The sequence below is a fragment of the Narcine bancroftii genome, chromosome 13, assembly GCF_036971445.1.
Source record: "Narcine bancroftii isolate sNarBan1 chromosome 13, sNarBan1.hap1, whole genome shotgun sequence".
NCBI classification, from domain to species: Eukaryota; Metazoa; Chordata; class Chondrichthyes; order Torpediniformes; family Narcinidae; genus Narcine; species Narcine bancroftii.
In genome coordinates, this window is record NC_091481.1 from 87,417,370 (window position 1) to 87,443,997 (window position 26,628).

The 26,628-nt window shown below is 45.8% G+C and overlaps 2 protein-coding genes across 23 annotated transcripts in view; one reads left to right on the forward strand and one right to left on the reverse strand.

The window, feature by feature from the left end:
• Positions 1–10,852, reverse strand: part of LOC138748799 (ryanodine receptor 1-like) — a 394,433-nt gene extending 383,581 nt beyond the window's left edge. For all 10 annotated transcript variants that reach the window (XM_069909562.1, XM_069909560.1, XM_069909558.1 and 7 more), the window contains exon 1: positions 10,725–10,852. In XM_069909562.1, coding sequence (XP_069765663.1) covers positions 10,725–10,772 — 48 coding nt within the window. In that variant the 5' untranslated portion in view covers positions 10,773–10,852. The remainder of the gene's footprint in view (positions 1–10,724) is intronic.
• A 1,228-nt stretch (positions 10,853–12,080) lies between these two features.
• Positions 12,081–26,628, forward strand: part of rasgrp4 (RAS guanyl releasing protein 4) — a 296,739-nt gene continuing 282,191 nt past the window's right edge. For 9 of the 13 annotated variants that reach the window (XM_069907504.1, XM_069907489.1, XM_069907491.1 and 6 more), the window contains exon 1: positions 12,356–12,509. The gene's annotated coding sequence lies outside the window, so the exon portion shown is untranslated. Of the gene's footprint in view, positions 12,098–12,354; positions 12,510–26,628 lie in introns of those variants that run through there. The other 4 variants (XM_069907499.1, XM_069907503.1, XM_069907490.1 and 1 more) reach the window with 3 other exon arrangements.

The window sequence follows — 26,628 nt, forward strand, 5'->3', positions numbered from 1 at the left end:
CCCAGGCATCTTCTCAAAGCCTTTGTTGTTCTGGGAATAGGGAGCTCTAACAGGGGGTACATCCTATTGGGATAGGGGCCAATAATGTCATTCTCCACCACATAGCCAAGAATAGCCATATGTTTACTCCTGCCCAATTACTACAATTTACCTACAACTCCCACACATTTTGAAAGGATCCAAAGCACTAGGATGAAACCCACACAGGCACGGGGAGAAAGTACAAACTCCTTACAGTCAGAGCCGGATTTGAACTTGGGTCACTGGTGCTGTAATAGCATAATTCATCCATTTATTTGCACCCTATTACCACTTCTCCAGTGTCGTTTTCCAACACTTGCTTACTTTTTATATATCTGAAAAATATTATTTTGAAACTCTCTTATATTATTGGCTAGCTTAAAGTCATATTCCATATTTTCATCTTTTACTTTTTTTGGTTGTCTTCTGTTGGTTTTCAAAGGTTATCAAACCCTTTGGTTTCATCCTGTTGGTGACTTCCCTTGTCAGCAATGATCACCTCACCCTCTCTTTAGTATGCTGTTGTTTCTTTGGGATGAAACAATCTCACATCAGAAGTAAACAGAAAAATATGCAGGTACTGAGGTCTGGTCCATTACACGAAAGTGTTGGAGAAATTCAGCAGATCATTACAGCCACCGCAGGAAGTAAAAGGCAGTTAATGATTCAGGCCTGCAACAGAAATGTCAAAAATCAGGCAAAGTCTGAAATAAAAAGGTGGGAGTAGGAAGGGGACAGAGCAAAGGTGCTCAATGAAATGATCTTCATCTGTGGCCAGTCTCTTCAATTAGAGGGAGCTACATCAGGAGAACCAGAGGCAGTAAATGACCCCTACAGATTCACCAGTGATTTGTTGCATCACTTGGAAGGACTATTTGGGGAGGGAGGAGGTGCAAGTGCCTACCTTGCAGGCACAAGGATAGGTATCAAGGGGACAATTAGCGGAAAAAGAATGGATGAGGGAGTCGCCCAAGGAGCATTTCCTATGGAAAGCTGAGAGAGGATTGGAGGGGAAGATGTGTCTGGTTGTGGGATCCATTCATAGGTGGCAAAAATTGCAGAGAATAATGTCAGCCTCCTGGCTGATGGGGTTGTAAGTAAACTTGATGGGAACCCTGTCCTTGGGGGTGGGGAGCTATTTAAAAAAGTCGAGGCACCTACTGAGGAGAGAGCATTGTGTATTGTGTTTTCCCCAGCACAAAGGAATCAAACGGTAGCATAGATTTAAAGTGAGAGGGACTCCTTTTCCATGAATAGGTATATGGAATGAACTGCAGAGGAAGTGGAAGATATAGGTAAAGTTACAATGTTTAAAAGATATTTAGACAGCTCCATGGTTAGGAAATGTTTAGTGGGATATTGGTCAAATACAGCTCGGGTAGACCATTTGGTTGGCATGGACAAGATGGGCCAAATTTTCCATGCTGTAAAACTCTATGACTATCACTTTTCTAACCTAGTCTTCCACATTTGGTGCTCCCAAAGTGGTCTTGTCTACATGAGACCAGTTGCAGATTATGTGACTGCTTTGCTGACCACGTACTCTCTCTGGAGGAGCTCTCTGCAACTCCCAGTTGTCATCCATTTTAATTTCTCTCTCTATTCCCACAAACACCTGTCTGTTCTTGGCTTCATCCATTGCCAGGGTGAGACCAAACATAAACTTGAAGGCCACCATAATCACTTTTCTGCTTTTAACCCAAAGGAATGAACATTAAATATTAATTTTAGATAACCACACCCTCATCACACCACTGTTTTCATCTGTCTTTTACCTGTTGTCATTTCATTATCTTTTCCTCCCCAACTCCTCATGGTCTCCTACCTTTGTTCATCCAGTATCCTATTGCCTCCTGTCCTCTAATCTGTCCACCCTTCTTTTTATGCTTGCAATCTTCTCTTCCCACCCAAATATCCAAAAAGTTTTCTGATACAAAACTCTAACTGCCCTTTTGCCTCCACAACCTATTGTCTCCTGTCAACTTCTCTTTTGTTAGCGCAAGATTCCCAACATCTACAGTTCTTGCGTTTTTCATGGAATACTATCCAGGACCAAGATGATTTCCAACCCGAAACCAAATGTTTCAGCAAAACATTTAACCAACCTAAATCTGAGACATAGGGTATTCAGACTCTACAATTCCGTACCATTAGGTTGTTGCTCAACTGTCAATTTAAATATTTTTAAAATGTAAAAATACAGCACGGTAACAAGCCCTTTCAGCCCACAAGCCCATGCTGCTCAAATGCACCCAATGAACTTACAACCCCTGTATGTTTTTTGAAGGGTGGGAGGAAACCGGAGCTCCTAGAGGAAACCCATGTCGACAGGTGAAGTAGGTACAAACTCCTTACAGATGCGCCACACACCAAAAAACTGTTTTCTCACTTTTAACCACACGTTTTCCACCAATGACTACATGACATTGACCAGAAGCTAGGTCAATGTAATGTAATCCATCCAGTTTCATTCCTACAAATCAACTATCCAAAAAAAAAACAAGCTGATCCATCTTGGGTAGAGCCAATCATGGGTAAATAAAGGCAAGGATATTGAAAATACAATATCCCTCAAAAAAACTTGGATATTTTAAATGATACAGAAAAGCAGAAAATCTTGGAAAATATAGATCAGGTAACACCCATGAAAAGGGAGATTCAATGTTTCCACTTGGAAGTCACACCTTGATAGTTGCATCACTGTTGGTAGCCACTTCAATCATGCCAACCCAAAAACTATTCTTCCATGATTTCAAGCACATCATCAACTTCACCACCAAAGAGAACATCCTAGATTGAGCATAAACCAACAACCTTTGCCTCTCACCCTCACCTTGGATACTTGGATCACATATCCATCCTGCTAACTCCGGCATAAGGACCGCTGGCAAAACAGATAATGTTGGTTTGCAGGAAAAGCAGGATATGGCTAGGGGTGGGGGAAGGGGGCACTTCACACAACAGAGCTACTTTGAGACCACACACTGGAGTTATTTCAGGGAGGTGGCACCTAAAATGGTCACATAAACATAGATGAGTACACAAGCTCAGTGACAGGCTACGCTAACAAGTCCATCAAGGATGTCATGGAAATTAAATGCTACACAACCAGAGTTGATCAGAAACCATGGTTGAATGCAGAGGTCCATGCAGTTCTCAGAACTCCAGATGCAGCCTTCAGGACAGGTGACAAGATGGCACTAAGATCAGCCAGGGCTGAACTCTCACATGCAACTATGAAGACAAAGTGTAGGTATGCACAGAGGATCCATAATCAGCTGTGCGACACAAGGCACATTTGGTAAGGTGTCAAAACAATAACAGATCACTTGACAACCTTGCAAGTCAATGACAATGATGCCCCCCTTCCAGACAGATTGATTGGCTTCTACATATGGCTGACGCCAAAGAAATCTCCATCTCCCACTGAAGAACAGGCCCCTTGCACAGTCGCAGCTGAGGTGAGGAGAATTCTATCCAGGGTGAACCCACATAAGGCAGCGGGACCAGACACCATACCCCATCGGGTACTGAAGAACTGTGCAGACCAATGGACAGAGATCTTCAACACATCATTGCAGCAGTCCAGTGTCCATGGGTTAAGGCAGCCGCCATCACCCCAGTTCCAAAGAGGGAGACAGTTACAGGCCTCAACGACTACCACCCAGTGGCACTGTCCTCACCATCTGGTGATAGAACATATCAAAGCACACATCCCAGCACTGGACCATTTTCAAACCATCTTCAGATGGAACTGTTCCACTGAAGATACCATAGGCTTGTACCTCCATGCTATCCTGACCCACCTGGAGAACAATGCCTCATACAGCAGGCTGCTGTTGATCAACTTCAGCTCAGCATTTAATACAATCATATCCAGAGACTAGTGGGGAAGCTGTCCTTGCTAGAACTCAATACCCCTCTCTGTAACTGGATTCTATACTTCCAAACAGAAAGGTCATAGTCTGTCCTGATTGGTAGGGACCAGGGACGACTACTACTTATTAATAGCTTGGTAGTGGAGAGCACCAAGTTTCTCAGAGTCTACTTAAAAATTAGATCCAGAAAAAGAATGACCAAATAAATCAGAATTTATTGTCATGAACCAGTCACAACATTCAGTATTTTACAGCAGCTTCACAGGGCATACTTTCACATTATGAACCATCTTACAACACTAATATATAAAAATAATAGTGCACAAACAGTAAGGCAGTGTCTTTGGATCATTGATCATTCAGGAATCTGATGAAACTATCCTTGTGCCATTGAGTGCTCTTCTTTAGGCTCCTGTGCTTCCTTCCTGATGGTAGCAGAATGAAGAGGACATAGCCTAGGCGGTGGAGGTATTGGAGAATAGAGGCTACTTTCTTAAGACACTACTTCACGTCAATGTCCTTGATGGGGTGAAATCTGGTGCCCGTGATGTTGCAGGCTGAGTTAACAACTCTCTGGAGTTTTTTTTAAATTGTCCTGAGAGTTGGCACCTCCATGCCAGAGAGTGATGCAACCAGCCAGAATGTTCTCCACAATACACATGTAGAGGTTTTTGAGCATCTTTGGAGTTAATACCAAGGTTTTGCTGCTGGTGAGCCTTCTTTGTGATTGCATCAGTGTGGAGGCTCCAGAACAAATCCTCTGAGATGTTGGCACCTAGGAATTTGATGTCTTGACCATTTCCACCACTGAGCCCTCAATGAGGACTGGGTCATGTTCCCCTGACTCCCTTCTGAAGTCAACAATCACCTCCTTGGTTTTACTAACATTGGGCTCAAGGTTGTTGTTGTGGCACTACTCAATGAGCTAATCTCTCCCCCTCCTGTACACTTCCTCACTGATCTTGGTGATTCTGTCGACAGCTGTGATGTCAACGGCAAACTTGTTGATAGCATTGGAATTGTGCATGGCCACACATGGGTGTATAATGAGTAGAGCAATGGGCAAATGTTGAGTGTCCTAGACATTCAACATCTTCTCATGTGTCAAGTAGGTGCAGTAGCAACTGCATTTTCTTCAAAGGCAGATGCAAGCAACGTTAACTGTCAACTTTCTACAGGAGCTCTATCCAGAGCATCCTGGCAGGTTGCATCACAGTGTGGCAAGGCTGATGTAAATTTTAGAGCATTGGATCAGAGGTAAATTCATAAGACCATAAAAGTGGCAAGGTGGTTCAATGAGTTTCACTAAAGCGTTCTACAATAGCTAGCCATTCCTGTTCCTATATTTTAACCTTTGAGTTATGAATGCATCATCTATCCACTTCATCTATCACCTGCTGCATCTGTAGGCTTTTTTATTGACTAGTCCACAAGGGCACCTGGGATTCAATCTTCCTCCTCCTTTCCTGTTCAGATAATAATATCCCTTCCTGTTGTTGCTCCCAAAATGGATCATCTTGCATTTATTTACATTACTATTTATCTACTTACTTTTTGTCACTCTCTTTTAAAATCTCACAGGAACTATCCTGCATCCTTCTCATAGTTTACTTACTCACCCAGCTGTTATCTGCAAACATGGGTGTATGACATTAAATACCTTCATTAATAGGTCATGGACAACTGTGAACCCAGCACTCATTCCATGGTACCCCACCAATCACTGTCTCCTGCTCCGATTAAAAAAAACTTTTAATCCTCCTTTTTGTAGCCTGTTGGTCAGCCAGTATTCCATCTCCATCATCTACACTCTATCTGTATTCATTTATTTTTGCTTGCAAAATTTTTATAGATGGAAAGCTTTCTAAACAAAACACACATCTACTGTTATTCCATCCTCAAAAACTCAGACATCCAAAGTATTTCCTCAACATATTTTATTACTCTTTGTGTATTACATCCTTTATAAAGGACTCAAGCTTACAATATTATCAGAAACCGTTTTGAGATTTAGACCAATTGCAATTTAGGTCTTTTCAATGATTGATTCTTTCTATACCTGTATATGCAATAACTGATCTCAAGGCAAGTATTTACCACCCGATTTTGTCTGATTTAGTCACACTCAATGAGAACAACAAGGGTGAGGCTGTAATTGACTTTGATACCTTCACTAGAAGAGCTAGACTCCCTGCTCCTCTCCAAGTTTAGCAACCCCTGTTGAATTCCATGCATGCAAATATCAGAAGAGGACAGGCGGTTTCAGAGAGCCCCCTTCCTGGATGACTGATTGACTACCAATGTTCCCCATAGTGACAAAAGGGCTCGCTGGAAGTGCAATCATCAAGGAGTAAATGTCTTCAGGAGAAAAGATAAAATAACTGACTTTTTTCAAAAAGGAGTTACTGTGAGCATTCCCAATGAGAGAAGTCCTCTAAAGGTCTTGACCCAATTTTCTATTTTAACCATGCTAGAATTTAGTTGGCAAGTCATCAACCATGGAATAAAAATGACATCAGAAGGAGGACAGCAGCAACAGGCTGTTTCTGGCTGACAGGGGAGCTAAGAAAGCAGGCCACCAAATCTACCTCAGCAGATTTATTACACTCTCTCTATATATATAACACAGAATGCGCCTTCTCAGCACAGGGGCTGAGTCGGCATTTGCAACATTCATTAATAGTGTCCAAGGTCTTCAAAATAGAGTGCACATTAAAACCTCCGGCTCCCACATATTAAAGCCCCAATAGGAGAGGGGTTAAAACCTCCAGCTCCCTCAAATAAAACCTCCAGCTCCCTCAAATAAAACCTCCAGCTCCCTCAAATAAAACCTCCAGCTCCCTCAAATAAAACCTCCAGCTCCCTCAAATAAAACCTCCAGCTCCCTCAAATAAAACCTCCAGCTCCCTCAAATAAAACCTCCAGCTCCCTCAAATAAAACCTCCAGCTCCCTCAAATAAAACCTCCAGCTCCCTCAAATAAAACCTCCAGCTCCCTCAAATAAAACCTCCAGCTCCCTCAAATAAAACCTCCAGCTCCCTCAAATAAAACCTCCAGCTCCCTCAAATAAAACCTCCAGCTCCCTCAAATAAAACCTCCAGCTCCCTCAAATAAAACCTCCAGCTCCCTCAAATAAAACCTCCAGCTCCCTCAAATAAAACCTCCAGCTCCCTCAAATAAAACCTCCAGCTCCCTCAAATAAAACCTCCAGCTCCCTCAAATAAAACCTCCAGCTCCCTCAAATAAAACCTCCAGCTCCCTCAAATAAAACCTCCAGCTCCCTCAAATAAAACCTCCAGCTCCCTCAAATAAAACCTCCAGCTCCCTCAAATAAAACCTCCAGCTCCCTCAAATAAAACCTCCAGCTCCCTCAAATAAAACCTCCAGCTCCCTCAAATAAAACCTCCAGCTCCCTCAAATAAAACCTCCAGCTCCCTCAAATAAAACCTCCAGCTCCCTCAAATAAAACCTCCAGCTCCCTCAAATAAAACCTCCAGCTCCCTCAAATAAAACCTCCAGCTCCCTCAAATAAAACCTCCAGCTCCCTCAAATAAAACCTCCAGCTCCCTCAAATAAAACCTCCAGCTCCCTCAAATAAAACCTCCAGCTCCCTCAAATAAAACCTCCAGCTCCCTCAAATAAAACCTCCAGCTCCCTCAAATAAAACCTCCAGCTCCCTCAAATAAAACCTCCAGCTCCCTCAAATAAAACCTCCAGCTCCCTCAAATAAAACCTCCAGCTCCCTCAAATAAAACCTCCAGCTCCCTCAAATAAAACCTCCAGCTCCCTCAAATAAAACCTCCAGCTCCCTCAAATAAAACCTCCAGCTCCCTCAAATAAAACCTCCAGCTCCCTCAAATAAAACCTCCAGCTCCCTCAAATAAAACCTCCAGCTCCCTCAAATAAAACCTCCAGCTCCCTCAAATAAAACCTCCAGCTCCCTCAAATAAAACCTCCAGCTCCCTCAAATAAAACCTCCAGCTCCCTCAAATAAAACCTCCAGCTCCCTCAAATAAAACCTCCAGCTCCCTCAAATAAAACCTCCAGCTCCCTCAAATAAAACCTCCAGCTCCCTCAAATAAAACCTCCAGCTCCCTCAAATAAAACCTCCAGCTCCCTCAAATAAAACCTCCAGCTCCCTCAAATAAAACCACCAGCTCCCTCAAATAAAAACTCCAGCACCCTCATATTAAAGCCCCAATGTGGGGGGGGGGGGGGGGGGGGTTAAAAACTCCAGCACCCTCATATTAAAACCCCAATGTGGGGGGGGGGGTTTAAAAACTCCAGCACCCTCATATTAAAGCCCGAATGGGGGGGGGGTTAAAAACTCCAGCACCCTCATATTAAAGCCCCAATGAGGGGGGTAAAAACTCCAGCTCCCTCATATTAAAGCCCAATGAGGGAGGGGTTAAAACTCCAGGTCCCTCATATTAAAGCCCCAATGAGGGGGTGGGTGGTAAAAACTCCAGCTCCCTCATATTAAAGCCCCAATGAGGGAGGGGGGGGTAAAAATTCCAGTTCCCTCATATTAAAGCCCCAATGTGGGGGGGGGGTTAAAAACTCCAGCACCCTCATATTAAAGCCCCAATGTGGGGGGGGGGGGTTTAAAAACTCCAGCACCCTCATATTAAAGCCCCAATGTGGGGGGGGGGGTAAAAACTCCAGCACCCTCATATTAAAGCCCCAATGTGGGGGGGGGGGTAAAAACTCCAGCTCCCTCATATTAAAGCCCCAATGAGGGAGGGGGGGGTAAAAATTCCAGTTCCCTCATATAAAAGCCCCAATAAGGGGGGGGGGGTTTAAAAACTCCAGCTCCCTCATATAAAAGCCGCAATGAGGGGGGGGTTAAACCTCCAGCACCCTCATATAAAAGCCCCAATGAGGGGGGGGTTAAAACTCCAACTCCCTCATATAAAAGCCGCAATGAGGGGGGGGTTAAACCTCCAGCACCCTCATATTAAAGCCCCAATGTGGGGGGGGGTAAAAACTCCAGCACCCTCATATTAAAGCCCCAATGTGGGGGGGGGGGTTTAAAAACTCCAGCACCCTCATATTAAAGCCCCAATGTGGGGGGGGGTAAAAACTCCAGCTCCCTCATATTAAAGCCCCAATGAGGGAGGGGGGGGTAAAAATTCCAGTTCCCTTATATTAAAGCCCCAATGTGGGGGGGGGGGTAAAAACTCCAGCTCCCTCATATTAAAGCCCCAATGAGGGAGGGGGGGTAAAAATTCCAGTTCCCTCATATAAAAGCCCCAATAAGGGGGGGGGGGTTTAAAAACTCCAGCTCCCTCATATAAAAGCCGCAATGAGGGGGGGGTTAAACCTCCAGCTCCCTCATATAAAAGCCCCAATGAGGGGGGGGTTAAAACTCCAACTCCCTCATATAAAAGCCGCAATGAGGGGGGGGTTAAACCTCCAGCACCCTCATATTAAAGCCCCAATGTGGGGGGGGGTAAAAACTCCAGCACCCTCATATTAAAGCCCCAATGTGGGGGGGGGGGTTTAAAAACTCCAGCACCCTCATATTAAAGCCCCAATGTGGGGGGGGGGTAAAAACTCCAGCTCCCTCATATTAAAGCCCCAATGAGGGAGGGGGGGTAAAAATTCCAGTTCCCTCATATTAAAGCCCCAATGTGGGGGGGGTAAAAATTCCAGCTCCCTCATATAAAAGCCGCAATGAGGGGGGGGTTAAACCTCCAGCTCCCTCATATAAAAGCCCCAATGAGGGGGGGGTTAAAACTCCAACTCCCTCATATAAAAGCCGCAATGAGGGGGGGGTTAAACCTTCAGCACCCTCATATTAAAGCCCCAATGTGGGGGGGGGGTAAAAACTCCAGCACCCTCATATTAAAGCCCCAATGTGGGGGGGGGGTTTAAAAACTCCAGCACCCTCATATTAAAGCCCCAATGTGGGGGGGGGTAAAAACTCCAGCTCCCTCATATTAAAGCCCCAATGAGGGAGGGGGGGGTAAAAATTCCAGTTCCCTCATATAAAAGCCCCAATGAGGGGGGGGTTAAAACTCCAACTCCCTCATATAAAAGCCGCAATGAGGGGGGGTTAAACCTCCAGCACCCTCATATTAAAGCCCCAATGTGGGGGGGGGGTAAAAACTCCAGCACCCTCATATTAAAGCTCAATGTGGGGGGGGGGTTTAAAAACTCCAGCACCCTCATATTAAAGCCCCAATGTGGGGGGGGGGTAAAAACTCCAGCTCCCTCATATTAAAGCCCCAATGAGGGAGGGGGGGTAAAAATTCCAGTTCCCTCATATAAAAGCCCCAATGAGGGGGGGGGTTAAAACTCCAACTCCCTCATATAAAAGCCGCAATGAGGGGGGGGTTAAACCTCCAGCACCCTCATATTAAAGCCCCAATGTGGGGGGGGGGGTTTAAAAACTCCAGCACCCTCATATTAAAGCCCCAATGTGGGGGGGGGTAAAAACTCCAGCTCCCTCATATTAAAGCCCCAATGAGGGAGGGGGGGGTAAAAATTCCAGTTCCCTCATATTAAAGCCCCAATGAGGGGGGGTAAAAATTCCAGCTCCCTCATATAAAAGCCCCAATGAGGGGGTAGAAACTCTAGCCCCAATGGGGGGGGGGCGTTAATATATTTTCATCCTATTTGACCAAGATTCACGCTGCTCTGAGCCTAATGCTGGAATGACTGGAACCAGCAGCAGGTTCACGGAACTGGGGCCATTTAAACACACGTTTAAATAAGGAGCTCGCTCTCACGGAACAAGGTGGCCACTCGGCCTTCTTTCTCCGACTACCTCACACACCCGCGCGCGCGGCGACGACCACCAGCCCCACGGACGGCACTTACTGTCCGAAGGAAGAGGATCTCCTCCTCGCCCTCAGCGCCCTCCGCCATGGCTCTGCCCCGCCCCCAACGCTCTCAACCGCCGCCGACCGCTCGCGCGGGACTGACGCTCCTCGCACGCGCGCCCCGCCGGTCTCTCCTCCCGTCACGCCCGCCGAGGCCGGCGATTGGGCAACAGGGGAGGACCCGCCCAGGTCGGTCGGCTGCGCATTGGTGGAGGCAGGGAGCGGCGCGCGGGGCCACGTGTGTGGGATGGTGGCGTGTTCGACGGCGCGCGGGGGCGGGGTTCATGAAAGGGAGGGGTTGAGGGTGGGGATGGAGTGGTGAAGAGAGGAGGAGAGGGGAGGAGGGAGAAGGGAGGAGAAGGAGAAGAAGAAGAAGAGGGGAGGAGAGGAGAGGAGAGGAGGGAGGAGATGGAGAAGGAGAAGAGGGGGAGGTGTTGAAGGGTTAGGGGAGCAGATTTCGTGGGGAGGAGAGGATGATGAAGGAGGGGGATGAAGGAGGGGGATGAAGGAGGGGGATGAAGGAGGGGGGATGAAGGAGGGGGATGAAGGAGGGGGGATGAAGGAGGGGGATGAAGGAGGGGGGATGAAGGAGGGGGGATGAAGGAGGGGGGATGAAGGAGGGGGGATGAAGGAGGGGGGATGAAGGAGGGGGGATGAAGGAGGGGGGATGAAGGAGGGGGGATGAAGGAGGGGGGATGAAGGAGGGGGGATGAAGGAGGGGGGATGAAGGAGGGGGGATGAAGGAGGGGGGATGAAGGAGGGGGGATGAAGGAGGGGGGAGGAGAGGATGATGGAGGGGGGAGGAGAGGATGATGGAGGGGGGAGGAGAGGATGATGGAGGGGGGAGGAGAGGATGATGAAGGGGGAGGGGAGGGGAGGGGAGGGGAGGGTGTGTGGAGGGGAAGGAGGAGTGGGGGAGGAGGAGTGGGGGGAGGGGGAGTGGAAGGGGAGGAGGAGTGGGGAGGAGGAGTGGGGGGAGGGGTGTTGAAGGGTCATGGGAGTGGAAGGGGAGCAGATTTCGTGGGGAGAGGATGATGGGGGAGGAGGAGTGGGGGGAGGAGGAGTGGGGGGAGGGGGAGTGGAAGGGGAGGAGGAGTGGGGGGAGAGGGAGTGGAAGGGGAGGAGGAGTGGAAGGGGAGGAGGAGTGGGGGGAGGGGTGTTGAAGGGTCATGGGAGTGGAAGGGGAGCAGATTTCGTGGGGAGAGGATGATGAGGGAGGAGGGGAGGGGTGGGGAGGGTGCGTGGAGGGGGGAGAGGAGTGGGGGGAGGGGTAATGGAGTGGAGGAGAGTGGGGGGTGTTGAAGGATTAGGGGTGTTGAAGGGTTAGGGGAGTGGAAGGGGAGCAGATTTTGTGGGGAGAGGATGATGAAGGTGAGGGGGATGGGAGAGGGTGGGGAGGGAGTGGAAGGGTGGAGATGGTGTGGTGGGGGTGGAAGGGGAGGAGATTTCTTGGGGAGGGGATGGAGTTGGGGAGGGTGGAGATGCAGTGATGAAGGGAGGGGATGGGAGAGTTTGGGGGTGGGGGAGTAGATCTGGAGGAGGTAGGAGAGGGGTATGTGGAGGGGCGAGGGTGTGCAGGAGATGCGTGGAGGTGTGTGGAGAGTGGGGTGGCGTGAGGGGGTGAGGCGGAAGGGAGAGTTGGTGATGATGGGGTGTAGGGGGTGGTGGCTGTAGCGCAGTCATTCCAGCAACACCCTGTTTTTATGTCGCGACCAAGCACATTTACCCGTAAAAACACAGAAATGCTGGAGGATCTCAGTTGGATTCGCAGTGTCCATGGGAGGTAAGGATATTTTACTGATGTTTCGGGCCTGACCCCTTCTCCAACATGTGAGTGAAAAACAGGCAGGCGCTTGAATTAAAAAGGCTGGGGAGAAGGAAAGAAATGCAGGGCGAAGAGAACAGATCAACAGACAAAAGGTGTTGATTGGATATTTAAAAAATGAGTAAAACCGTGAGGAAGATGTGGATTTTCTAAACAAGGAATAGCAGCAGGTGACACTCGTGTGGGTGGGACATTTTGATTAGAGTGGGAAAGTTGAGCTGAAGGGCCTTTTTCTATGCTGTTCTCTGGGGGTCTTGAAGGTGAGATGAAATGATGCTGCTCATCCTAGCTGAGGTAGCTAGAACTAAGAATTGCAGTTTCAAATAAAGTCAGTTGCTTGAGAATAGAAATTGGAAGAAATCGTTGGAACTTTCTTTCTCGAGAACTGTGGAGGCAGGCAACTGGCTTTTCTGATGTGAAAAGAAATTGAGTAACATGGCATTAGTGCAGCAGGAAAATACTGTTGAGATGAAGGATCAGCCGTGATCATATTGAGTAGCAGAGCAGGTGTGAGGAGTCAAGTGGCCCTTCTGCTTCTGTTTCTTGTATCTTGCATGATCTTAGGCTCTCACTGTCATCTGATACAATTCAATGCACAAACATTATTTAGATTTTTTTGAGGTGCGAATATTCCTAATTATGGGATTGACGCCCCATGCAATCCGGGTTAAAAATCACAAGCCTATTAAGTTAACAATAGTGCCACCATTTCAGATCCACCAGCTGATTCGGGGACTGCATGCATTTACGGTTTATGAAGAAATCTATAAATAGCCTTTTGGCTGAATCTGGGTCAGCATGGTAACTGCAAAAGAAGTTTTAAATCTATTTCGTCACTGTCACCTGTAAATTGTGAATTTTATGTGTTTTTTTTTAAATGTCTTGTTATGCAACTTAAGTTTATTTTGAATAATATGGCTTAAACTCCAGTGCATATATCTTGCATGTTTAACAGACTTGGATTTAGTCCTGACATTTGGGCCTTGGCTTAAATCTGGCTTGGTGAATTTCGGGAGAAAAAGCCTTGCTTAATTGCAATTTACCATCGTTCTGGTTGTGCTTGTTTTTGGTGTGATATTTCATTCTGGCCATCATAGCTCAATAAGATGAATGTACCAAATCTGTGACATTTGATGCTATCAATTGCAGTTGGGGGCTCCTTGAATTATTCTCGAAGTGGCCACATACTCTACAGTAGATGGAATGCAATGTGAGATGATAGCACAGCCTTGGTGACAATAGACAATAGACAATAGGAGGTGGAGTAGGCCATTTGGCCCGTCGGGCCAGCACCGCCATTTTAGATCATGGCTGATCATTACCATCAGTACCCCTTTCCAGCCTTATCCCCATAACCCTTAACTCCGTTACCCACAAGAGTCTTATCTAACTCTCTTTTGAACATAGTCAGCGAATCCGCCTCTACCACCCTCTGTGGCAGAGCATTCCACAGATTCACACTTCTCTGGGTAAAAAAATGCTTTCTCATCTCCGTCCTAAAGGGCCTACCCTGTATTCTTAAACTATGCCCTCTAGTCCTCGTCTCCCCCATCATTGGGGTGATGAGTTAATTGTAAAAAAAATGTACAATATACAGAAGCACCAAAATTCTTTTTTGCTGCAACCAGTTACATAAAATACAAAAATTACTATACTAAAATTTTAAATGACTACATATGCATGACAGAAAATGAGATGATAGATACAGTTGTAGTTAGTGCAAGAAAAAAGTAGTTCAGTCTGATATTTTGGTGGTCTTGGGGTAGTTTATAGTTTGGGTTAGAGTAGTATGGGAAGGTTCAATAGCCTGATAGCTGTTGGATTAAACACTTTTCTTAAAACTAGAGGGTCTGGACTTCAGGCTTCTGTACATTTTTGGAAGCAGGACCTCTAAGGTGATAATCTTGGAATCACAACTACCCATTCTATGTACTTGTGAAGCAATAAACAGGAAAATAGTTCAGTGAAGAAGTGGCACAGGAGGGAGAGATTCAAGGCTTTCTTCCAAGGGAAATGGGATCTGAACTGGTGGAGAATCAATATCCTTGCAGGGAGATTTGCAAGGGCTACTGGGGAGGGTTTAATCTTGTATAGCAGCGGGGAAGTGTTGAGGGGAGTGCAGATGCTAGAGCAAGCAAGTCTGAAAAGAAGGATAGGAAGCTGTGTGTTAATGATCTCAGTGAGACTGAGAGGCTGAGGTATTTATTTTGATGCATATGAGTAAGGCAGATAAACAGAGCCTGGATTGGAACCTGGAATTGAGATGTTGTGCCCTCCCCTGGACTGGACTGGAACCTGGAATTGAGATGCTGTGCCCTCCCCTGAACTGGACTGGACTGGAATCTGGAATTGAGATGCTGGACTGGACTGACTCATTATCACCATGGGCATCCAGTGTCTATGCAACACCATCCCCCATAAAGAAGGAATCAGGAGTCTCCACATCTTCCTTAATAACTACCTAACCAGTCTCCCTCCACCACCACCCCCCCCCACCTCTGCCTGGCAGAACTTGAACTCCCCTTCAATAATTTCTCCTTTGACTCATCCCACTTTCTCCGTCAAAAGGGTAGACATGGGTAGACACGTTGGTCACAGCTATGCATGCCATTTTGTTAGTTATGTGGAGCAATCCAAGCTGCAAGGCTTCTCAACTTTTCCTCTGCAACATTGACGACTATATTACTGCTGCCTCCTGCACCCATAATGAGCTCGCTGACATTTTTTACTTTGCTACCAACTTTCACCCTGATCTCAAATTCACTTGGTCCATCTCTGGTGATGCTTTCCCCTTTCTTGATCTCTCTTTCTCCATCTTGGGGGGGGGAGGATAAAAACTTTCTACAGACATTTTTTTACAAACCTGACATCTCCTACAACTACCTCAACTACACTTCTTCATATCCAGTCCCCTGCAAGGATTCTATTTCTTTCTCTCAAATCTTGCTTCTCCATTGTATCTGCTCCCAAGGTGAGGTATTTTATTCCAGATGATCTGAGATGTCCTCTTCCTTCAAAAAACTTGGCTTCCCCTTCCCCATTTGCTCCTATACCTCTTCCCTCACCATCGGTTGGAGCCCCAAACAATCCTTCGAAATAAAGCAACACTTCATTTGTGAATCGTCAGGGGTTACTTACTACATCCAATGCCTCTGATGCAACCTTCTTTATATTAAGGAGACTGTACGCAGTCTGCAGGATCGTTTCATTGAGTACCTTCGCTCTGTCCAACCTCTCAGTGACCAACCATTTTAATTTCACACATCATTGCCACACTGACAGGTCTGTCCATGGCCTCATGTACTGCCATCTTGAGGCTACCCACAAATTGGAGGAGCACCTTGTATTCCTTCTTAGCTGTCTCCAACCGCATGTCCTCCAATTTCTGTTAAACCCCTCCTCCGTGTGTCTCTAGCTGCTTTCAGATGGCATAATACCCGACTGTAAAGCCGCACATTATACTCCTGCGCGGCTGTCAGGTGGCCATCTGAAACCGGAAAAGCTGGCCAGGAGGTCTCTACTTACCGAACCTTCCTCCAGGAGGTATAATATCCTGCTTCGAGTATCGGTCTGTTGCAGTAGAAAGTGACCCGGGCTGCCAGGGGGCGGGCTGATGACGTCGCAGTGATGTCGTCAGCCATCGACTGCGTGAGCTTCATCGCCTGGCACCTTCAGCTATCTGAAGTGGAAGCAGGATTGCAGTTTGATGCGCTCGGTAACAAATTCCCTTTGTCCGTCAATTACTGCCGGTTAGGGAGGGCAACTCTGGTCAAAGCACCCCTGGACCGCCCTGATTCAGCAGCCGTTGCCCAGCCCCACTCCTCCCGCTGGCACCGGACTTGTGTGCCATTCAACATTGTGCACTGTGGACACTGGGCACATAGATTTCCCGAGCTGTGCAGGACTCCAGGAGAACTGGGAATGCGATGAGAACTGATGGCCGCGACCGACGGGCTACAGCAGATCACAGCGATTTGATGGGCCTTCTCGCCTTAAAGTTACAACACTCATCGTGTCCCTAAGCCTTTTTTTTTAATCGACAGACCCTTTGACAGCTCAGCCTTGGGGTTTGTTTCCCCCGGTCAGGTTAACTTCCTCATTCGTCTCAGGTTGAATTCACTCTGTGAACCAGACAGACTCACTTCTGCTGCTTTAATGTGGGCTAGGAATGGCACCGAGTAACTCATTAACTATGGTCCTCCCAGTTACAGCTTAAGGGACTTGGAATTAAAGGGGCAATGCCTATGTGATGGTAATATGGTTAAATTATTACGTTAACCTAACAGTTCTGTTTACATGGATACTTAAATCAAAATGCTAAGGTTATGCAGAGAGAAGGGACTCGAGTCCTCCAGCCACTCCACTTAGTATTCAATATGAAACCAACTCACATACATTAGAATAGATAAGGCCATTCCGCAAATAGATGTGTGGGAATAGCACTGACATTCAGTCATCATTCAGGACCCTAACCCTAATGCACCCTGAAGGTTAATTAAAGGAAGTGGTGTTAAGGTTAAAGTCATGACATCCTATTGACATCATCCGTTGAGATTATGGTTGAGACATGTTCTATAAACACACAAAAGGCAGAAGTCATTGGAGTGGATTACTGTCAGTCTGGAGTTGGGAGAGAATGAGTTAGTAATTCCTAGAAAAAGATAGGCAAACAGAGAGCCAGTGACTAACAACTTCCCTGTGGAGATCCATTGTTTCTGACTTTCCCTTTACAAGGAGCTCGCTGTCAAAGCCGATAAAGACCTCAACTCAAGCCAAATACATGGGCTACGTGTCAGACTAAATTGATGCTGAATCCACATGACATGAAATATATTTACCCATTTCTTGAACAATACAGCTGGTGTTCCGATAGGCATTTTAATTAGCGTTTAAGAACCAATAAGGTGGATGAAAAATCAGATGTTCAGAGACATGGCACAAATAAAAACAATTTCATGGGCACCAAGCATTTATCACTATGTGTGAGAGATGACTCCGATTTACTTCGACAACACAATCATTGCCCTCACCTTAGAAAAGTACATCAGTCGAGGGTTCAGTGGTACAGGAGCCGAATCATGTCACTTTAACCAAACGCAAAAAAACAATTCTCTACTGCGGGCAATATTATGAAGCTCGGTTACGAGAGATGTATACTTCGCCTAGGAAGGTTTGGTATAACAGATAAATTGAAGATTGTGAAAACTAGAAATGTGAAAAGTTTATATAATTTGGCGGGATGGGTACCTGTTTAATACATTTTTTTTGGAGAGGGAGAATTAAAATTATCTGTAGAATTCGGAAGGAAGCACATCGATGCGCTGCTATGACATGAGGGCAACGTGGGCGGAACTAGTAACTGTCCTGAGTAGCCGGCTTTCGCTGCTAGGCGGCTAGCAGTCAGTTGGCACGCTTAGGTGCCAGAAAACCATCCATTCCGTGGCCACCTAATCATGCCGGCTGAACTCCTCTAGCTCTGTCTGCAGGTGCCTAATCTTCTTCTGAACACCTAAAAGAGACTTCCCTCTATCCCTCTGTCTCTTTTCCTCCTTCTCCAATTTCTGTTAACCCCCTCCACTATATCTCTCTATTTTACTATCTCTCCAGCTCCCACCTTGTTCCTTTCTATCAGGGAGCTAACCTTGGCCATCTGCATTCTCACTTTACAGCTTTTGTCATTTAAATTTTTTTAGAGAATCAGGACAGTAACAGGCCCTTCTGGTGCATTGCCTAAATATATCCATGAAACCAATTAACCCACTAACACGTACATCTTTGGAATGTGGGAGGAAACTGGAGCACCCAGAGAAAACCCACAGAGTCACATGGAGAACATGCAAAATCTTTACAGACTAGATTCAAATCCGGGTTGCTGGTGGTGGAATAACATTGTGCTAGGTACTACATTAACCTTCTTTTCTTTCTTCCCACCTTTATCAAATAATTACCTCATGTGTCTTGGCTTGTGCTTCTCCACCTTTTCCCTCCTCTCTCTCCACCCTCCCCCTACCTTTTTAATTTGTGTCTTATTCCTGACAAAGGCTGCAGGCCTGAAATGTTGGTAACCCTTTACTTTCTGTGGTTGCTGCGTGAATTGCTGAGTTTCTCCAGCAGATTTATGTTTTGCAGAAGAGGTGGAAGTACGGCATTGCTAATCAGGGAGAGTGTCACAGTTGAACTCAGCTCGGACCTGATGGTGGGCTGAACTACTAAGGCAGTGTGGGGAGAGATCAAAAATAAGAAATGCACAGTCACTCTGATAGGGCTATGCTATAGGCCTCCCAACAGCCCCCAGGAACAGATATGTACACTGTGTCAAGTTTATTGTCATCTGATTGTACAAGTGCAACTCGATGAAACAGCATTCTCCGTCCTCTGTGCAAAACACGCAGACACAAATAAATAAATATTGTTTCATGAATATGAGAGTCTCAGATAGTGTGAGCTGTTCCTTGGGTCATTCAGCATTCTCACTTCCCATGCGAAGAAGCTGTTCCTCAACCTGGTGGTGCTGGCTCTGATCCTCCTGGATCTCTTCCAAAAGTAAGAGGATTTTCATAGTGGAAGACTTTAACTTTCCCAAAAGTGTTTAGGAATTATTTTGTGCCAGAGGCTGAGATAGGGGAGAATTTATTTTGTGTACCCAGGAGTGTTTCTTGTATCAGGATGGGGGCATATTTGACCTTGTGTTTTCAAATGAGCCCAGACAAGTTGGAGCTTCAATGGCAGAACATTTTGTGAATAGTGATCATTTGTCTTTCCAAGGAAGGTTTGGCTTGGTCCTTGTGGAAAACACCAAACTGGAGGAGGGTAAATTATGCATGCCAGGAGGAGGAAGCTGGGAGCAGCTGTTTCAGCCAAGACAACTGACATGTGGCAGTTGTTTAAGGACCGACTAATTAAGAGTCCAGGACCAGCATGCGGAATGTGAAGGAGGTTAAGGAGGTCAAGGGAAGAAATCCTTGAATGACACGAGAGGTCATGAAATTAGTCAAGAAGGAAAAAGAGATGTGCAAGGTTCAGGGCACTACAGAATAACAGGAAAAGAGCTCAAGCAAGGCATTAGGAAGGCCAAAAAAAGTAATGGAATGTCCTTGGTGAGCAGGATTTAAAAAAAATCCCGACATCTTATATTTTCATCAAAATCAAGAGGAAGATTAGAGAGGAGGATGGGAACACTCAAGGACTAGAGAGTGATTTTATGCTTGGAGTCAGAGGAGGCTGAGGAGTGACCTGATAGAGTGTATAAAATCATGAGAGACATTGATCGGGTGAATGATCAGAATCCTTTCCGCAAGGTGAGGGGGAGGATGTTTAAGAAGATGTGTGGGATAAATATTTTACACAGAAGAGTGGTGCCTGGAACAATCTGCTGTGTGTCGTGGTGTTTAAGACCTACTGAATCCCTCCAGCCTCTCCTTGTTTCCAGAATTTGAAGTTGTTTTACTTCTCTGTACCTGATAAGGAAGGAGACTGACTTTTTGATCTTGTAAATGGCAGGAAAGAAACTAACTTTTCAAGTGCTACGTATAAATATTTCTGACATCGTTTCTTGTTTATTTTCATCTGCCTTACACTGTAAACTGTCTGGAAATTCTTTAAGTGGTCAGGTTGAGGAGGAAGCTTAGTAACTAAAGAATTTACAGCCATTTTTAATGGGGCCATAGCGCCCCCTCTCCCCGGACGCCACACCAAATTTAAGGGGAGGGGGGCATGGACTTAAATCATAACTTTTTTATGTAGTCAGTAGAAGTACAGAAGAAACCAACTAAATTTGACTGCTTCACAGGAAAGAGGGCCCATAAACTTTGAGAAGAGTCCTAAGAGAGTTATAGCCAAAAAAAAATTGAGAATGGATGCTCCTCATGGTCCTTGTTATGTGTAAGAGTTAGGAACCCACCAAGGCCCCCTCCTTTGTATCCAATGCATCACAAAAAGTGTTTGAATTTTCCCTGCAAGGTTCTAAAATCTATAACATCTTGATGAACACAATTAAATGCCTGAAAGGAAATTCAGTTTTGAAATCACAAGGTGCAACTGTGTAAGCAAGAATGGCTGTCTGTTGCTGAACTGCAGGAAGCTGCTTGATGCAACTGGTCTGTAAACTGATCACTTTATTTTTACATGTAGCCTTTGGTTCCTCAATGTGCATGCATGTATCAATTATGTTTGTTTAAAAAATAGTTCAGTATGAGATTTGTGGCCAAAAGTGTGCAGGTGTGCATCTTAACAGGTACAAAGGATTATGTGCATGAAATATGGTCCTGGCACTTTTTTCCAAAAATAAATTTTATTCACAATAAATTATTTAAAAAAAGAAAACTGGTCAAAGTCTTTTCACGTTTCATGTCATATCCATACATTTCTTTCAATGTGCATTGTTTAATTCGCTGTCTATTTATCACCAGTGCCATCACAGTAATACCTTATAGATATCCCCCCTGCCCTCTATGGTTGAGGGATTTCCCCTTGGTCTCAGCCCCTCAATTCCTGATAATGGAATGGCCAACCTTGCTCTCGACTGGTCCTTTCCCACAACGCCTTCATGTTGGCTGCACAAAGCCTCAGTGTATTTCAGGCACCCACATAGAGTGCCTAATGTCTCCCCTAAACTTTACTCTCCATATCTTATGCACATGTCCTCTGATATTTGCTGTTGTCGCCCCTGAAAAAAGGTGTTGGTTGTCCACTCTATCTCGGCCTCTAATAAACTTGCATACAATATTTATCTAATGCTTCATATCATTCTTCTGATGAATATTAAAAATGCAATGGCCTGGATGGAGGAGTTTTCCTGGGAGATATCCTTTTTTACCAATACTGCTAATTTCATTTTTGTCCATTGGATCTTTCTCTGCACAGAATCATCATCCTATTCGTGACCATCAACAACATTTTAGTAACTTTGTTGATCATGCAAATCAAGGCTATTTAATTGCAATACACTCCGACTAGCTATTTAACAGCACCCAGTCCCTGGGCCTTTAATTGTTTGTGAATTGGCATACTGAGAATTAAATAAACATTATTGGAAAGTCTTCAGAAGGATTTGTTGCCATGTGCTGACATGACTCAACCCTCCCACCCTCACAGAAAGCTTTATTTTCTAGTCTTAAAATGGACAAATTAATGAACAAGTGCACCAACAAATAAATTGGCCCAAGGCCCCAGTTGTGGTGCAAGCTGTCCAAGTAAGATTAGATTTGAAAGCATGCTTGTATGTGTTTATTGTTTGATGTAATGGTTTGCTTCATAGTATGCCAAAATAATCAGTTTAGTATTATGGATTATATACCGTGCATCTTGGCGCCTCACAGTTCGGCGGGCAGCAACCTCCTTTGAAGAGGACCGCAGAGCCCACCTCACTGACAAAAGACAAAGGAGGAAAAACCCAACACCCAACCCCAACCAACCAATTTTCCCCTGCAACCGTGTCTGCCTGTCCCACATCGGACTTGTCAGCCACAAACGAGCCTGCAGCTGACGTGGACATTTACCCCCTCCATAAATCTTCGTCCGCGAAGCCAAGCCAAAGAGAAAGATAAAATAATAAACATGTGCACAATATGTTATTAATCTTGGTTCCTCCAGCAATACAATTCATTCTATTTGGTGTTATAAGCATCTAGTTGCAAGCAATGCATATGGTATCTTGGATCAACAATTTATAGAAATTGCAATGAACAGTTAAATCGATAATGAGATATGTCATTTGTGACAGTGGTCTAGAATTTGTAGTCTGTGATGAGCTGCCTGCACTCCCCAGTGAAGTATGAAAAAAGATCACAGTTACCCCTTTTCATGTCCTTCCAAGGTTCTTGCAGTTGTCCTTATTAAATAGAGGGGGGGAGAACCTGCTCTATTGGAGGACCGCTCTATTGGAGGACCTCTCAATCTTCAATCCTGACCCTCACGGCTGCCAGAACTGTCTCAGCTCAAAGTCCTGACAAACTGACGGCTGAGCCATGCTTGGCTCTGAAATGACCAAAACGAGGTTTCATTTGAAATATACTCATTGTAGATATCAATTGGTTACCTGTGCAACAAAGGCTATAACTAATAATAATGACTGTGCCATTTTTTTCTTGTAACGAAGTTACATTTACTTAGAACAATGTTAGACTCAACAGTAAACACATTGAGATTCTAATAATAGAATCTAGTTTTCTAGATCCACATTTTTTCCTCTTCAGACTGTCTGCCTGTATGACTCATGGCTAAATGGGATTAGGTACATTGTGCGTTCACACGCCAGTGGTAGCTATTTAACCTGGGGGCTCCCTTACTCACACCTAATGATGTACCATTTTTGATTGAAAGAGCGCAATACAAGCCTTTTGGCTCACAATGTTGTGCGGATCTATGTAAACTTACCCTGCATTTTCAATCAACCTTTTCCTCCCTTAATTTTTCTTTCATCCGTGTCTTTTATATGTCCCTGTTGTACCAGCTTCCACTACCACCACCCCTAGCAATACATTCCAGGTACACGTAGCATTTAAAAAAAACCTGCTGACATCTTTTCAAACTGTAAATATGTCTTCTGCAAAATTTTACTGTGTATGAGAGAATCATGGGTGGCCCAAAGTTTATACCAATGAAAGCTTTAACTTTAGCTTGCCAGGACTCAGATCATGCTTCCACAAGGTGCATCCTTTTCATCCTTCGTGATTTTCCCCCACCACCTACCAAAATTGAATTCTCACTGTACTTTAAATATTCATTTAGCACCACATTCCTCAATGGATCATCTTCCTGACCATTCAATTTGTACTGACAATAGCTACACCAGTGGTGCGAGTATAAGACAGCTTTAATAAACTAATATGTACACTGAGGTCTCGTCTCTCTGCAAGACAGACCTGGAAGGCTAGACTGCAGCTCTGGACTGCTTTATACACAAGGTCACCGGGATGCCCCCTGGTGACCAGGTGGTGTCATTACATCTCGCCACACAATTATCCTCAAGCATTTGACGCAATCAGTTATGCAAGTCTCCCTCCTTCCCCCCACCCCCCCCCCCCACCCACACCCTACATCAATTTATCTTTGTGCTTCAGCATGCTCTCCCTATCCCCTCTCCCACAGTTTATCCTCAGGAATGTTTCATGTGGACAAAGGACTGGCCCACCACACAGGTTTTCTCCACATACGAATACACAGGAAATGAGATGGTGCACCTCGAGAGAAGAGGGAAGAGTCATACTGCTAAAGATGATTATAAGATGGAACTGCAGAGAATTATAATGGAAAATAGCCCATTATAATGAGTAAGCATAGCTATTTATAGTTTGTATAAACCAAAGTTCTTGGCAGTTTCAATGACAACTTTGACACAGAAGTTAGAACAATTATCAATCTTGTATGATGTAAAAGATACTCCATTTTAAACATGGATCTTTACGATAACGTTCTCATCTCCTAACCAAAACAGACCCTTGCCAAAAATTGATGGAGACATTGAAGTGGCTGATGACTGATAGAGATAGCAGGGACCCACTACGAGGAAACAAATAGAAGGACCTACCAGTTATCTGATAACTAGTAAGGATAAAAGTCAGAAAGGTCCTTTATTGAAAGTACCTAGTGTACTGACAATAACCACACCAGTGGTGCGAGTATAAGACAGCTTTAATAAACTAATAGGTACACTGAGGTCTCGTCTCTCTGGAAGATAGACCTGGAAGGCTAGACTGTAGCTCTGGACTGCTTTATACACAAGGTCACCGGGATGCCCCTGGTGACCTAGTGGTGTAATTACAGATCACCACATTCACCCCCCTTAAAAAAAATTGTTATTCCCCCTGTCCTCCTTCCCTTGTTTGTAAGTTCATAAGTCCAAAATTTTTTGTGGCTTCCGTTGCCTTCTGGACCTCTTCGGTAGTGGTAAAGGGGTGGGGAGTGCGGTCTGCCTTTCGGCCTTTCTTGGTGGAGGTGTGGGAGTGGGAAGTACTAGATGGCCATGTGACCATGTGGGCTGGGGATCCTCTTGTATGGGATGAGGTCCTGCCATCAAGTCTAGGGTGGTGATATTTTGTGGGGTGGGCGTACCCAGGGTCCTGATTTCCGGGGTGGGTGGTATAGTCCTCTGGGGTGACTCGATGGACAACTGTTCTAGTGACAGCTGCTGCTCTGCACCTTGTTGATCCGTAAACATCTGTGTTTCCTCCGCGATGTTCACACATCCGGCCGGCGCGAGATCCCTGGTGGCCACCGAGTCTTCTCTTCCATCTGGGAATGTGACGAAGGCGTTCTGAGGGTTCGCGTGCCTCAACTCCACTTGATTCACCAGCGGGTCCGCTTTGTGGGGTCTGCAGTGCTTCCGGAGGAGAACAGGTCCCGGTGTCATCATCCACTTAGGCAGAACTGTGCCTGTTATGGCTTTCCTTGTGAAAGAAAAGATACGGTCATGTGGAGTCATGTTAGTGGTAGTTGTTCGGCTCCGAATCATGGGTCCTCTACCGGCATCACCTACGGCTCCTAGAACGCTTCCACCAGCGTTGTCTCCGCTCCATCCTCAACATTCATTGGAGCGCTTTCATCCCTAACGTCGAAGTACTCGAGATGGCAGAGGTCGACAGCATCGATCCACGCTGCTGAAGATCCAGCTGCGCTGGGTGGGTCACGTCTCCAGAATGGAGGACCATCGCCTTCCCAAGATTGTGTTATATGGCGAGCTCTCCACTGGCCATCGTGTCAGAGGTGCACCAAAGAAGAGGTACAAGGACTGCCTAAAGAAATCTCTTGGTGTCTGCCACATTGACCACCGCCAGTGGGCTGATATCGCCTCAAACTGTGCATCTTGGCGCCTCACAGTTCGACGGGCAGCAACCTCCTTTGAAGAAGACCGCAGAGCCCATCTCACTGACAAAAGACAAAGGAGGAAAAACCAAACACCCAACCCCAACCAACAAATTTTCCGCTGCAACCGTGTCTGCCTGTCCCGCATCGGACTTGTCAGCCACAAACGAGCCTGCAGCTGACGTGGACATTTGCCCCCTCCATAAATCTTCGTCCGCGAAGCCAAACCAAAGAAAAAAGAAGTGGTAGTACACAACAAAGAACGAATAAAGTGTAGGGCTTCTGGCAACACTTCTTGCCATCTAGTAACAGGCAGGTCTTTTGCTTTTAAGGTCAAGAGGACCGTTTTCCAGAGAGTGGCATTTTCCCTTTTGACTTGTCCATTCCCCTGGGATTGTAACTTGTAATGCAGCTGGTAGCAACCCCTCTCTCGTGCAGGTACTACTGTACTTCTGCGCTCGTGAATGCAGCACCCCTGTCTGTGTGTATGTACTTTGGATACCCAGATATGCTGAAGATGGGTTAGAGGCATTTTATAACCGTGGTTGCTGATACATCAGAACACAGGATTGCGAAGGGGAAACGGGAATATTCATCTCTTACGTTTTGGAAATTGACATTTCTATTATTGGATGGGAGCGGGTCTCTAAAATCGAGGCTGAGGCGCTCAAAAGGTTTGGTAGCTTTTATCAGGGTGGCTTTGTCTGGCCAGATTCCGCACAGATGGGCCAGGTCTTGTTCACTGACCTCACTTCCTCTACCGAAAATGCGAGGTTTTGGATTTTAATGAAGTGAAACAGTGTAGCAAGCCCCGGGTGACCCAGCTCATTGTGCAAGCTCTGCAACTGGAACGTGTGGTTAAGGATGGCACAAGTGCCTCTGGACAGCACGCCCAGGGTTTAGGGTCAGCGGCGCCTGTACCGGCGAATCCACGGGCAGGCAGGGCACTTGGCCATTTCTTACCTGCCCTATCATACTTCTGTGGTCTTCCCCGCATTCTCTACCATGATTCCAGTACAGCAGTCTCTCGTCGTCTCTGTCCTCAAATGCACGTGCGTGCTGGTTGTCCCCGGAATCCATTCCTCAGGAAGAGTCTCCAGGTGGTTGGGAATGCGTGTTGGAGCAGAAGCAGCTATCATATTAGTTTATTAAATTGTACTGATAATAACCACACCAGCGGTGCGAGTATAAGACAGCTTTAATAAACTAATATGTACACTAACAGGTCTTGTCTCTCTGCAAGACGAACCTGGAAGGCTAGACTGTAGCTCTGGAC